Raw genomic sequence first — 14778 nt, 5'->3', positions numbered from 1 at the left:
AGATGGAAGCTGAAAAGGATAATTTTTCAAAGAAAAGGGGAAAAGGACGAATGTAGTTTCTTAAAGTACGACCACGGAGGAATATTATTGGGAATAATCTAGTCAGACATTGACTAATGATTAGATGATTGCCTGAAGGATAATCCTATTATTTGCCCCACAAAAAGAGTAGATATTGGGCTCTACAAGTGCTTCCAGAACAGGCCCATTTCAAGTTCTGTTCATGATTGTTATAGGTATTGTTTTTTATTACTTTTTAATTAAAATAATATATATTTTTAATTTATATCAAAATAATAATAAAATATTATTTTATCTGAAAAAAAAAGGGCTGTTAAAACTTGCGGCGCGACTAGGGATGGCATTGAAGTTCCAAGAAACTGGAGTGTGCCCTTTAAGTCTGTCTTTGTTTTCATGCAGTCATCTAGTTAATTTTTAATCCATTATATCTACCTTCATTGGAGGAGGCAGAGGTGTAGATGATTTTTTTTAATGACTGAATTCTATTAAATAAAATACATAAAATATAAAAAATAAATTATCGTATGTTTATCAAACAAAGTCTGACAAGGTAATTTTAGAAAGGAAAAAAAAAACCATATGAACCATTTTAGATATCTATTTAAAAATTGCACAAACATGTATAATATGATGCAAGTTGCTTTTATAAAAATACTTTTTAATTAAAAAATATATTAAAATGTATTTTTTTAAATATATATTAACATATCAAAAATATTTTTAAAATAAAAAACATATTAAACCGCAAAAACAAATGATTTTTTACCGCCCTCAACTTCAACCTCCATAATTCTGATAAATGAAGACGGAAGTCCATTTTTCCATATCCCTGGACCTAACATTCCTAGGTTTACCTTCTAAACCTTTGATGGGCTTTATCTTAAAGGAGTTATAGGCCCAAGAAAATCGAACATCTCAAAGTGGTTTAGTTAAACAAATTTCTTACCATATAATTGATGTAAGCACCGAACCATGCCAATTTTTAATGAATTAACTAAAAATGACTCGAAACCTCAATGGTTAATTAAAATTAAAAATTAATAGTATGTTAATTTCACTCAGTATACTACTTTTATTACTTAAATATAATAAAATATATACCATGATTATATTTTCCTCAATTGATGATAATTAAAGTTTTTCACAAATAATTTTTTTAAAAGTTTCCATTATATCTAGAACATATAGATAAAAATTAAAAGGTCTTTCTTTTTTAATGATAATTAAATTTGATCTTTTTTCTAGCATTATCTACCATCAAAATTTAATTTTTGTTTGAAAAGAAAAATTGTTGTACTGCATTTTGTTTTGTTAAAAGAATTTTGTTGATGTTTCTAAATATATATGCCACAAATAAAATATTGTTTTGAAAAAAATATAATAGAGTTATAAAATTTTTAACAAATTCAATTTTTATGAATTTTATTTTTCTTTGAATTTTAATGTTTCCATTTGTAATACCTGGACATCACGACGGTCTTAAAAGTAAATTATTAAAAAGAACAGATTTCAAGCATCTTGTTCTTTGATAATAAAATATCTTATTTAAGGAGTCGTCACTTAGAATTATAGTCATTAAGAACTCTAACTGGTTAACAGAGATTCTATGGTATGAACTGATTACGTAAAAAGAAAGATATTATCATCCCTTAAATATCTTGCCCGAGGTAGACTGCATTGTTGATTGTGTCTTAAATTGTTAAATGTTTATTAGTTTATGCTATGATGGTTTGCTTGTAATATTTCTAACTGCAGCGTTAATGAATATTTAATTATGGATATTTCTAACTCTGGCATTAATAAATATCATATAACTAAAAATAAAAATAAAATAAATTTAAATTCATATTTTTATTATTGACTGAAATTGTTAGTGAATAAATTATTAAAATAAATTTATTTTTATACATACATATATTTTTTATTTTTATTTTTTTAAGGCTAGGTACAACAAGCCTAGTTTGGTTATTAGCCCAAATCAGTGACCAGACCAATCACCGTCCAAGCCAATGACCAGCTCGGTCACTGTGCGTGCATGCGTGAATTACTCAAACATGCTTTGCACAGTGAAAAGGCAATTATTTGTCAAGCGGGGAAGAATCAAAGAAGCTTACTTGCACAGTGAAAAGGCAATTATTTGTCAAGCGGAGCTGGCGCTTGGGGACGACGGCGATGGCGAAGCTTACGGGTCAATGCTACTCTCCTCTTCAGTTCTTCCTCTATTCTTCCTGCTCTTCCCCGGTTCATCCCTGTATTTCTCTCCTGGAGTACCCTGTTTCTGGTGCAGTGGCTGCTGAAGATGGAGCTCTGGAGCTGCTGCTTCTGGAGACAACGAAGATGGTTACAACGCTAGTGGTGACTCTCGTCTACTGCTTTTATTTGTCTTCCTTTTGCGTCTCCTCTGCTCAGGACATTAATGATTGTGATGAAGATGTTAGGTGCTGCTGGTTGAATGGAAGCTTTCTCCTCTGGTTTTTTTTTTTTTTCTTTTCCCGTTTTAGTCTTTGTGTTTGGCTTTGTTTTTTTTCTTTTCTGTTCCCCTACGCGTCCGTCTGTTCAGGGGGGAGTGTGTAACCGGGTGGTATAACCGGAGACGAGGTTGGCGCTCCTGCGTTGTCTGGCCAATGCTTCTTTCTGTTTCTGTCTCTCCAGTATTCTCTCTCGGTCTCTCTTTCTCTCTCTTCTCCTTCTTCACCTGTGTGTCTGTTCCTGGGCTGCTCCCTTGTTTTTTTTTGTCTTTCTCTGTTTTTCTCCCCTCTCCTGGTTCTCTTTCTCCCTTTCTCCCCCCCCTGGCGTTTGTTCTTTCTCTGGCTTTTATAAAATCAGAGAACGTTGATAATGATCTTGGGAGTGAGCCACGTTCGTCCATGCGTTCTTGAGAGAAACAAGAGACTTGGACTGCATCATGTCCCACAATCTGCAATTACATATTTCATGTTGAAAAGGTCTCCTTTGGGCGAGGAAGAAAGCGGTAAACATTTTCATGACAGGACGCCATTTTCTACTCGACAGCGGGTATTTAAGATTTGGTCATTGAAGTTATGAAAATTTGTAATCAAGCCCCTGGATAAATTGTAATTGATAGTGCCATTTACAAAATGATCATTGAACTTTAATTTCTTATAATTTTAACCCGAATCATCCAAACCTTTGATATTTCTTCAATTAAGCCTTTGATTAAACTAATTTCAAGTTCAATTAAGCCTCTAAACTTTCAATTTATGTTGTCTTGGTCCAAATTTCAATTTATTATTTTATTTATTTTATTATTTATTATTTTTATAAAATAAAATAAAATAGTTAAAAATTTGGTTAAGACATCATTGATTACGCTGAAATAAAATATTTCGTGGTTATACTAAAGATAAAAGGTAAACTAGTCCATAAATAAAACTTATAATAAATACAAGTGAGATTAATAATTTATGGATTACGAGTAAAACGACCTAAATTAATAACCTTAAACTCGACGAGGAGAAATTGTTATCAACCCTAGAGAAATAGCTGATAGAGAACTGTTTAGTGAAAAAAAAAAAAAAACTGATAATTGAGTTTAAAACGACTTCGATAAATAGTTTGCTTATGAAAACAACCTCCAAACTTCAGGGAGGACAATTTGCAGATTACCCACACCGTCACTCTTGGATCTAAAATAAAAGTAAGCGCTAGCAGAGGGAGTTTTGCAATGGGAGAGTCCAATTAGAGTTGAGAAAACATAAGAGAGAAAGCTACATCGATCTAACTCCCAAGATCAGTCAGATCAAAGAATATTGTGCTGGAAATGATATGGTTAATTAGCACTTATAGAGGATAAGGCTACCTCTATAATTTGTCAGATTAGAGTTGTACCTCTCAAATGGAGCATCACACTTCCTTTCACTGTGCATATCACCAGACAGGAAAGGGCTGCTTTTCGCAATTTGGGCATCTAGTGCTGTCCGTTTTCTCAAACCACATAGTACCGGACCACGTTTTGTTTCTTTCTTTGCATCTTGTCGTCCCGGCAGAGGTTTCTCTCACCCCCAGCAGCTCCATCTCCGAGGACGTTCTAGAGCTCACACATCTTCTTCTAGCTGTGGCAAAGAGGATCTTGCAGTACCGGAGAAATACATCCTTGCCTTCCTGCGCCTTGGAGAAGCGAGAGTAGCAGAGAGAGTTAGAAGTCAAGAGGAAGATCTGTGAGTTAACTATGGACAGGAAATATACTAGGAAGATCTTTAAGCTAACTATGGACAGGAGACAGGAAATATACTAGGAAGATCTGTAAGTTAACTATGGACAGGAAATATACTACTTGCAGATAAATATACATGTTCGAAGGCTTCCTGGATATATGAACCACCATCTGCAGGTCTCTTGGTTAATTACCGGTAGACTGTCTGTGCAGACCCAGCATAAAAAAACAGTACAGTGGGGCTGTTATCGATAATGCTTTCCTTGGAAGAAAGCACGCTAGAAATATAGAAAGACGAGATGCGCTGTTAAGGTATCTCATAGGACAGCTTAAACATTAAGAACTGGATTCTCATTTATAATCCAATGACAAGAGATATGCGTGTGGGAATCCAAGAATACAGTGCTTGTTTTTACAGAATTATTAATGGTGTAATCAGTATTTTGAATGAATACATGTGAGTGAGGACGTGAAAAGGAAGAAAATGTGACTTTTATATTAAGATTTTATATTTGAAATTCTAAATTTAGTGGGTGTTTGATAATAATTAAAAATAGTCAAAAGCACATGTGAAAGTTATTCCTGCATGGTGCGATGCCTTGATTGGGTGTAAAATAGAAAAAGAACAAACTCATTGGCGGAGACTTCATGTGAGGAGATAAATTTAGTTTTGTGTGAGTGTGTGGACACGAGGACTTGCCGACCGAGATATTTAATTGGAAAATTAAAATATTACATTGCTTGGTGTTGGAAAAATCGTACATTTCTCTTGTCCGAGAAAGAGTACCAAAAAACTTTAAATATTTTTAAGTTTTTTTAAATTAATTTTTCTATTACTTTTAAATCATTTTAATATATTTATATCGAATATTATTTTAAAAAAAAAACAAAAAAAAAACGCTCGAGAACTCCACAAAACTTAATTAGTGAGCAGGACTCAAAATAGGAGCCAATCACATAAACGACCTGCCCTTCGAGTTCCAAATTTTAAATTTAATGGCATTTAAAAGTGATTTTGTAGCCATGAGGTTTCTTTTACCACAAAACCTAAAATTTTAATTTTCTATTTGAATAAGGAATCTAGCTCAAGAAGAAATTGGGAAAGAAAGCATCATACGAACTAACATGAAATATCTATAACAATATATAAAATCATGAGCTTTATATCAAGACATTAAATTAGACAAAAATATTCTTATATTTTAAGAAGCATAATTATAACATGTATTACAGGGAATACTTTAGTAAATACCAAATATATTAGCTTATTTTAAAAAGCTTAATTAATGGCTTGTTTTTACATTTAATTAGATAAAATGACTGTTTTTCATCATCGTTTATGAGTGTTCGGGTCCTCCAACTACAAATTAATTAATGGCTTCAATCTCGGCAAATCAAGACCGAAGGAACTCAGTTCCAAAGCAATAGCTAATCGAAATCAATTTCAAATGATTGTACTCATATTCCACTTTGTTCGGTAGCTAGCTGCTTTCCAATTCTATTTGGTAAATAAATTGAAAAGTGTGCCAATAATTGATTGAAACACAGTATATAGTCATTGGCTTTTTAATACCCAACAAGAATAAATAGTTTTTTTGCACGTGTTTATTTGAAATTATAGTAAATATTATTTTTTAAAATATTTGTATACAAGAGTGTTTTTAAATTTACATTTTTAAAAATTGTAGTACAAATACTAAGCACATTAAATGATTTTTTTTTATTTAGCTCAGTTTTTTCGGTTTTAAAAATATAAAATCAAATCGAATCAAATCAGTTGGTTTTTTTTAAAATTTTAATTGGTTTTTTTTTTACAGTTCGGTTTTTTCAATTATTTTTTTTTATATTTTTTTAATTTAATCAGGTTTTTTAATTTTTTTAGGTAACATCATCTATTGAAATCATCTATCCCATAAATGGTTTTAGTGAGACGGGTATTAGTTAAAGGTGATAAATAGGAATGCTATTGCAAATCTTGGACTTGTCTGTTTTATAATTTCCTCTTATGATATATATATATATATACTAGTTATATGCCCCGCGCGATGCCGCGGGTCAATTATGTTTTGCATTTCAAAAATATTCAAGATTTAAAAATGTTAGGTTTTTTTGCAAAGTTATACCCAAGAGTCTTAGGATTGATTGCAATGCTTGATCCAAGAGTAATATTTATAATATTAACAATAACATTAAACTTGGGTTAACCCTTAGCATAAAAGTGTCTGGACTGTAATACCAGACCCAATAGCATTGGACGTAGGATTAACTGCAAGGTCGTGTTATAAAAGTGTAATAATTAAATAAATTAGTTAAAAAAAAAACAAAGAAAAAAATCAACAGAAAGAAAAAAAATTAATGAAGAAAAAGAAAAAGAAAAATAAAAATATGAATTAATTGGGTTAACCCTTCAAACCAGGTTAACCTGTTATACCTTGAATTCGCATCGTTAAATTTTGATAATTAAAAATGAAAAAACAAACTAATGGGTTAACCCATAATTAACTGGGCTAACTCGTTAAATCAGATTAACCTATCAAACCCGGAATCCGTATCATGAAAGTTTGATAACAAAATATAAAAAAAATTTAACATCAACAATTTAAATTAAACGAAAAAAATTAAATTAAAAGAAAAAAAAAGCAAAAAAAAAAATTAATTCAGGTTAACTCGTCAAATCAAGTTAACCCGTTAAACCCCGGATCGGTGTCATGAATGTCTGGTAACTACATAAAAAAAAGTGAACATTAACAAACTGAACTAAATGAAAAAAATTAATTAAAAAAAAATCAAAAAACAAATCCGGGTTAACTTGTCAAACCATGTTAACCCGTTAAACCCAGGATCTGTGTCATGAAAGTCTGATAACTAAATAAAAAAAAAACATTAACAAACTAAAATAAACAAAAAAATTTATGAAAATAAAAATAAATAAAAAAATTGACGGGTCAACCCAGAATTAACTGGGTTCTCCCGTGAAACCAAGTTAACCCGTGAAACTCGGGATATATGTCATGAAAGTCTAATAACTAAATAGAAAGAAATTTAACATTACCAACTAAACTAAACTAAAAAAATTAATTAAAAAGAATAAAAAGAAAAAAAAAATTCTAAGTTAACTTGTCAAATCAGGTTAACCCGTTAAATCCGGAAAACGTGTCATGAAAGTCCGATAACTAAATAAAAAAAATTAACATTAATAAAACATTAATAAACTAAATTAAAAAATTGTTAAAAGAAAAAAAAAACAAAGAAAGAAGCAAAAAATAATTTTTTAAAAGGCATAAAAAAACAGCTAAAAAAAAACGAAAAACATCAGGGATCAATTTTTTACTGTGGACTGCACAGTGCAGTCCACAGTAAACACTGATATCTTTTATCTATTTATAACTATAATAAATACAATCTAGTTTTTTATAATATTATGAAAATAAAAAATATTTTTATTTCCTTTAGATTCTTTTTGTATCTTCCATTGTTGTTGCTCGAAAATGAAACTCATATTTTTAGGAGGAGGTTCAAATTGCTATAATGATATATATACGCATATCATGAATTCCCCTAAACAATTGTTTTTAATATATGTATATAGTTGCAGTCAGCCCCTCCAAATAGCAATCAATCAAACCAATCACATCAACTCACCAAAACTTGAAGCTTTGATCAAGTTGCAAGTGTAGAGAAGAAAGCCAATGAGGGCATCAAATCACGCGAGAAGAAAGGAGAGAATAAGGAGATTATAACGAAAAATACTGTTTGAATCCACAGTGGATTCACTCACATGTTACAGTGTTTTCTTGAGCCCTTTTAGTTTTTTTTAATATATAGACACACACACACGTGTTTTTTGACATGCTCCTTTGTTGAATCAAGCATTCAGTTTAGCTTGATTCACCTAGATAATTTGCAACGAGTAGCGGATTGAATTAGAGGAAAGAGAATACTTATGTAATAACAGAAAACCAATTTTTTTCATTTTCGGCTTTTTTTTGATGAAAAAATATAAAGATTTTATTATTATTTTAAAAAAATCATAAACTTGTGTTCATATTATATTATATTATTTTCTATTTGGAGAAAAATAATAATGGAAATCATCTGTAAATTAAACTTGTTTTCCATGATATTCTTTACATTTGGACATATAAATACTTGTTTTCTTATCTTAAAGGTATTGGTGTAAACAATTTAAAAAATATAACATTATTTTAGAGAATTGGTGTAATATCTATATTTTCTACACAAAAAAAGATACCTATGCTCATCTGGATCTTCAGATCTGTAAGCGTTTGACCCTAAAATTTTATTTGGTGTACCATGCGAGGTTTTGGAAAACCAAGTTGACTATTCAAAGAGAAGTCAACTAATTGTAGGAATTGATAGCCTCACACCATAATTTATTGACTGCAAAAGCTAAAAATATGAGACAACCAGCTCATCCGAACATGACACAACAGCAACTAACATTTCTGCAACTGGAATCGAAATAGATTAATTTAAGTTGACAACAAAGCACATGCAAATCAATAATGATAATGGTTTCATTGACTGGCTAGCTCTTCAGGCAATCCTTTTCTTTTCTTTTGTTCAGTCTCTTAAACCGCAACTGTCTGAAATCATCAAATCCCAGTTTAATAAATCTTGTCGAGCTGCCAATGGCGGGGGACCCCCCCCGTCTTCAAACTTTTGGATGCTGCAGTTTCTCTTCATTTGTACATGTTCTTCTGTCATCAAATCAGAAGTAGCAGCAAATACAAGGTGACTACAGAGCAGATATAAAAATAAACTTAATTGCGAGGCAATAAATCCCGCAATTTTGCACGAAACTAACATATCCAGCTACAACATTAAAACAGTACCTTGTGATGCTAGTTCCTGAGGTCCAAGCCGGTCCTTGTCCTTGGTTATTTTCTCACATAAAGCATCGATTATCACTTGCAATGAATGCTTTTCAATTTCTAATTGTTCAATTTTTGCTTGAAGCTGAGTTACATTCATGTTTTCTGGATTGTCGATTCTTTTTGGTAACAGATTAATATCATGTTTAAGCTGTGTATTTTCACGCTGGGGATCTTTATAGTTGGAGCCAGTCTGCCAAACAAAGTAATGAATAGTTACTCTATAAGAAACCAATAAAGTAATCAATCAAAGAGACACTCTTGATCACAATGTCATCAGGCTAAATTTCTCTATTAATTTATGACACAACTATAATTGCCCATACTGCTCTGACATGGAATTTCACCACTATGAAAAAAATTGACTAGAGAGCATTCTAGTATATGAATTTGTTGTTCGGAGGAGATTTTATCATGGCTAATCCTGTAAAAATGAATCCCCATATAGGCCATATATTAATTAGCAGAATCGGGACATCTAGGGATGACAATAAGTATCATTAGGTGGGTATCCATCGGGTTTGAGTTTAATTACCATCCTTAAAATCTCCTATAACTTGCTTGTAAATATATCTTAAAAAGATAATTACATCAATAATCAAACAGCACCTGGTCTTCAACTTTTGAAAAACATACAACAAAAGCTTACACTACATAGTCACTGTCCAGGAGGAAAGCAGGAGCCCCCTATTATCAAAAGAGAGTCTGTTGAAACCGAATCTCGTGGGTGCTCACCTCATTGTTGAACTAACATGCCAAAGTCAAATGAGAACTGAAAAATGAAACGCTTTGACCCCTACAGGGTAGCCCTCAAAGTTAAAAATATGATTCAAAACATATGCCTACTAGTATCCAATCATCCTTATCAAAAAACTATCTTAATCCAAAAACTAATAGTAAGCTCTAGTAATGATTTTATATTACTCTCTTATTCCCCCTCAAGTATATAGAATTTAATAATTGAATTTAGGTTCCATCCAAAAGACTTAAAACCTCATGGTGGATAACCCATTCTCAATCTTTTATATTACTTTATATTCTAATATTTATTCAAGGTGGGTATGCTATTATATTTTTTTAGTGTGAGATATATTCACTAACACCCCCCATCTTTTGGGGTTTGTAAGTGAAATCCTTTTTATCTTGAAATTTACACATGATCCTTAGTTATTTAGGCCTTGATAACTATGTGAAAAACCATCTCGACTTGAAAACTTAAACTATTAGGTGAAGTCTAATGAATGATTTTATGTTACTCTCTTACGTTATTATTTGTTTCACTGCTAGTTTGATGTCTCATTAATTCATATTGCCCCCTTCTTTTCTAGGAGGGAAAATGTTGTTGGCAAAACACTTCGAGGACATGAATGTACTTCTTCATCAAGTTATCAAGTAGCTATTTTGGTCTTTTCATGCAAATGGCAACTTCAACAAGTTTCCCTTCAATGGAAAGGGAGGATTTTTGCCTTGCCAGAATTGCTAATCAAAGGGATCGATGGAATCTAGGAGAGCCTTTGACAACTGACATGTCTTAGAATACAGGGCTGTCCTAGACTGAGAAGCATGTTGTTACCAACAATGCGTCCTTCCCCACCAGTCTTAAAGAGGGCCAAAGTTTGGATTTTCTCTTTGAAATGTTCTGATCAGTGTCAGTCAGTGGAGATAGCTTTGAAATGCTATTTCAATTGAAGTCTAAGTGATCAGATGCAGTTTATATAGCGCAGGGAAATTACACGAGTGACCATTAGAAGTAGAGAGAACCGCTGCTCATAAAAGTGAGTTGGTTTCCACAAGCCAACCTTTCCCTTTATACAGGTGGCTGCATGTGCTATTACATGCTTGATTAAGTTGAGTTAGGTAGTGTAAAAGAGGATAGACTACTATAAGAAGCAAGTAATATCTTGGTGAAAGAGAATTATAAGGCTAAAAAAAACTTCTCAATTAGTGTAATCAAGGCCTGGCTTTGATAATAAACTACTACTTGCACTTGGCCCTCGTTAATCTTTAGAGGAAGTACACTTCCTATCATTTCCTCTACAATGAACTGAATAGAAGAAGGCGAAACCAACAAATATTGGTTAGCATCCTCTTTCCAAATTAATTTGTTGATTGGACTCCCAACCAAACTTCTACTTCCTTTTATATTGAGTAGGAAGACATAGATCCTAAACTGTTTTCGAACAATTCTCATGAGATGACATTTATTTGATGGATTCTTGTCCGAGGGATGAAAATTTTGGTTTCCCACAAAACCCACTAGATTGGACTGAGTGTTTACAGGACCCAATAAGACAATAATATCAGATAAAAGCCTCACTACCAGTCCATGAGGACAATACTCTCGAACAAGAATATTCCTCTTGAATCTATAAGACAATACCCGAACAGGCTCATACCCCTGAATCCATGAAGACTGAACCCCAAACATGGCTTATACACTCGAAATCTAGCTATTAGACCTGGATGCACCTGAATCCAACTGCTACCCTCAAATGCGCTAAAATCCAATCGCTACCCCAAATGCTCTACTCCCTTGTCAAACCTGGTCTACTCTCCATCAACCATGGAGACAAAAAGCACACGATTTAAATGAAAGCACACCTCTTGATAATGTGTCCCTTAGGGATTGGTCCTGTTATTGTCATCAACAATCCATAACTCACAAAACCAAGAATTAAAACAACTTTTGTAGTGACTTGTTGTCACTTAAAGTCTGTCTCCAAGATGTACAAAACTGTAGCTGACAAACACATTGATCATCTTAACTTTACATGGACACATCCACGTTGGTTCAAGGTTATATAAATAACGTTCAAGTAAAAAATCTTCTCCTAGAGATTGGAGACTCATTTTCCTACTTTTTAAGCTTTATTTTGGAAACAAACATAACACAACCTCCTAATGGTTTTTTTTTCTCCACTGTCATTACTAATTTAAGCATCATATGATCCATTAGAACCCTGAGAGGACTGGTTATTCAAGTGTTTTAGTTACTCAAATCCAATCTTCTACACCTTTCATTCCATCACAACCTTAGAAGGCAACTTTACAAAGACCATGATCTTTGTAAAGTTTTATGTGAACCTCATCAATTGATGGTGATCACACACTCTACACAAACCTTTAATTTTAATATCTTTATATTTATTTGTTACTTGATTTTTTGTATTTAATTTTTTTTCAAGGGAATATCTTTCATTTCTAATCAAATAACAAACGAAATTAAAAAATACATTTTAAAATGCAATTTGGACATTTAAAATAAATAATTGTTAAGTTTTGTTAAAAGACTAACTTATAATTTTCAAAACTAGAAAAACTTGCATACAAAATCAGAAAAATCTGAAAAACTAAATCATAATTTACTATAGATAAAATCTACAAAAAGGACATGATAAGACAGTCAGGTATGGAATGTTTCTGAGTTTGATTATTCAAAGCTATATGTAGGAAAACGTTTCTGGGGTTTTCATGATGGTCTAAGACGTTGCGGAAATATGAATAACAACAATAGTGGTTCGCCTAGAATTACATATCCCACTAAAATGAACAACCATGCCATTTGACTAATTACTTCTTAACCATCTCCATCTCTAAGAGATTGGAACTTGCTACTTTTAGCCACTCAAAAAGGGTAGCAAATACAGCAGTATATATTTTAACTAAGCAAGGTGTTTAATGTTTTTTTGATTACGTAACTTGGCTTTGGTAGTTTAAAGCAAGGGTGTCGTCTAGTAAGCTGGTTTGGGTTTTTTCTGCACCATCTTCTTGATGGTACTGCTCCTTTTCTTCTCTCTTCAATCAATCTGATCAATGTATCATGAAGAAAAAACTACTTGACCATAGTCGAAATGAACTGTTAAAAGCTTAATTGATAAGGATGTTAACTTCAGAAATCAACTATACAATGAAACTTTACATGTATACCTAAGTTATCAAAAGGCAGAAGAATGACCAGTATTCCATCATATTTGTAAGCTTATACTTTCTAGCCAGGTGGAATAATGTAAATGAATTTGACTCTTGTATTGCTTTCACTACATCCTATCATTACATGGGTTGAAACCTTTGCTATTTCTGGTGACATTTTGCTTTCTCTGATCTATTTTTCTATCAGAACCCCCTAAAAAATTTTTTTGATTTATGGTTGTTTATAAATGTAAGTAGTTTTGTATAACAAACAGCAAAGGAAGAGAATGGAGAAACACTTACTAGTTGTTTTAAAAGCACTTCCACAACCGTATTTTGACTATTAAGCTGGCCTTTTAATTGGCCAAATTCCTTCTCAAGTTGCTTCATCTCATCTTTTTGACGTTGCAAAGTCTGTAGTAGTAGGACTTCTTCCTTCTTTAAGGAATCATTCTCTCTCCTTAAACGATCATTTTCAATGGTAAGTTCATCCAATTTGTTCATGGTGTTCATTTTCAATTCCTACAAATAAATAGTAGAATACAAGAAAGAAAAAAAAATGGTAGGAGAGAATCATTAAATAGATTCAAATGTTATTGATAGGATTTATGAAAAATTAGTATAAGGTTTTGTTTGATACATGGGTAAAACAAGTAATAATGTTGTTTTTCCTTTTTTAATTAATCTTAAGACAAATTATTCCATAAGAAAAAATAATTACAAACAAATTAAATCAGTTACTCCCTAGATCATAAGTTCTGTTTACACAGTATAGAGCGAGCGAAACAATCTAATTGAATTTAAGTGAAATCAAAAGAGAGAAGAAAAAATGGGGTTTTACCTTACATCGTTCCCGATATGCCTTGTCAGCCAATCTTTTTTTCTGAGCTGCTGTATATCTAGTAGCTCCTTTGAGATTAGCATCAGTTGTTTTTGGAAATTGATTACTTACTAGTTCAGCCGACGGGCTAGGACTTGGTTCCATGAACAATAATGCATTCAATCCCCCAGCTTGGCAACAACACAAGAGATCAAAGAGGCAGAAGTTTTAATATTTAAATGAACAATACAGAGAAAAAAAGATATTCATGAAAGAGCTGAAGCAAGCGACATAAATTTGATTCAAAATCCAATTCAATCATAGCTGTTACAAGACAAAAGGAATTACAATACATCTGGGGTTAATTGAACTGCTATTTTTACTTACCATCAGCTGGAGAGAATATATCTGGGAGCATTTCCCACATGTTGGAAGTGGCACCCTCCATAGTATCTGTCTTCTGTAGAGAGATGGAGAGACTTTTGTTCTTGCAAAGAAGAGTATCGAAATTATCAGCAACGTGAGCTACACAGTTCGGTCACTAAAAAATCATGCGAAAGCCGTTCGATATCGCTCGTCCAGAGTGGGAACTTGGACGACTAGACAGCTTCATGGGCCACGATAGCTGTAATGAATTGTAGAAACTTCGGCCCAACAACGACGCTTTCAGCTGTTCATGACTTCATTCAAGATAGGCTAAATTATCCAAAAATACCTCTAACTTTGGATTAAATCAAATTTAGTCCTTGGATTTTTGTTTTTATTTATTTAAGCACCATGAACTATTTTTTCATTAGAAAAGCCTGTCGATCCAGGCTCCCATCTATCCATTAATCTCTTTTTATTCTCAAATCACGTGCTATCAAGATATGCATTATGTTTCTAAACTAATTACCTCTAATCAAATTAACGAAAAAGTCTATTTTAAAAAAATAATAATTTAAAGTATTCAAATAAAA

The 14778-nt window shown here is 32.3% G+C and overlaps 1 protein-coding gene across 3 annotated transcripts; it reads right to left on the bottom strand.

Moving 5' to 3' along the window:
• Positions 1-8559: 8559 nt before the first annotated feature.
• LOC118054347 (uncharacterized) lies at positions 8560-14368 on the bottom strand. Of its 3 annotated transcripts, none has more exons than XM_035065892.2 (5): positions 14207-14368; positions 13841-14010; positions 13303-13521; positions 9052-9283; positions 8560-8916 (listed from the first exon to the last, which is right to left on the bottom strand). In XM_035065892.2, the coding sequence occupies exons 1-5, from the start codon at positions 14265-14267 to the stop codon at positions 8780-8782; spliced, it is 819 nt and encodes a 272-aa protein (XP_034921783.1). In that variant the 5' UTR covers positions 14268-14368; the 3' UTR covers positions 8560-8779. The 3 variants fall into 3 exon arrangements, with proteins under 3 accessions (XP_034921783.1, XP_034921784.1, XP_073263972.1); XM_035065893.2 differs by having other exon boundaries at positions 8560-8913; XM_073407871.1 differs by having other exon boundaries at positions 8845-8954.
• Between the last annotated feature and the right edge of the window lie 410 nt (positions 14369-14778).

The sequence above is a fragment of the Populus alba genome, chromosome 3, assembly GCF_005239225.2.
Source record: "Populus alba chromosome 3, ASM523922v2, whole genome shotgun sequence".
Lineage (NCBI taxonomy): Eukaryota > Viridiplantae > Streptophyta > Magnoliopsida > Malpighiales > Salicaceae > Populus > Populus alba.
Note: the sequence above shows the minus strand (reverse complement) of the source record. Positions and strands in the feature narration are given on the sequence as shown.

What these genes read in the sequence shown, in the direction of transcription:
- LOC118054347 (XM_035065892.2), bottom strand. Translation starts at nt 14,267, where the DNA reads ATGGAGGGTGCCACTTCCAACATGTGGGAAATGCTCCCAGATATATTC. An exon ending in TATATTCTCTCCAGCTGATG is followed by an intron (nt 14,011 to 14,206) that starts GTAAGTAAAAAT and finishes GTTGTTGCCAAG; the next exon opens with CTGGGGGATTGAATGCATTA. An exon ending in AAGTGCTTTTAAAACAACTA is followed by an intron (nt 9,284 to 13,302) that starts GTAAGTGTTTCT and finishes TTTGTTTGGCAG; the next exon opens with ACTGGCTCCAACTATAAAGA.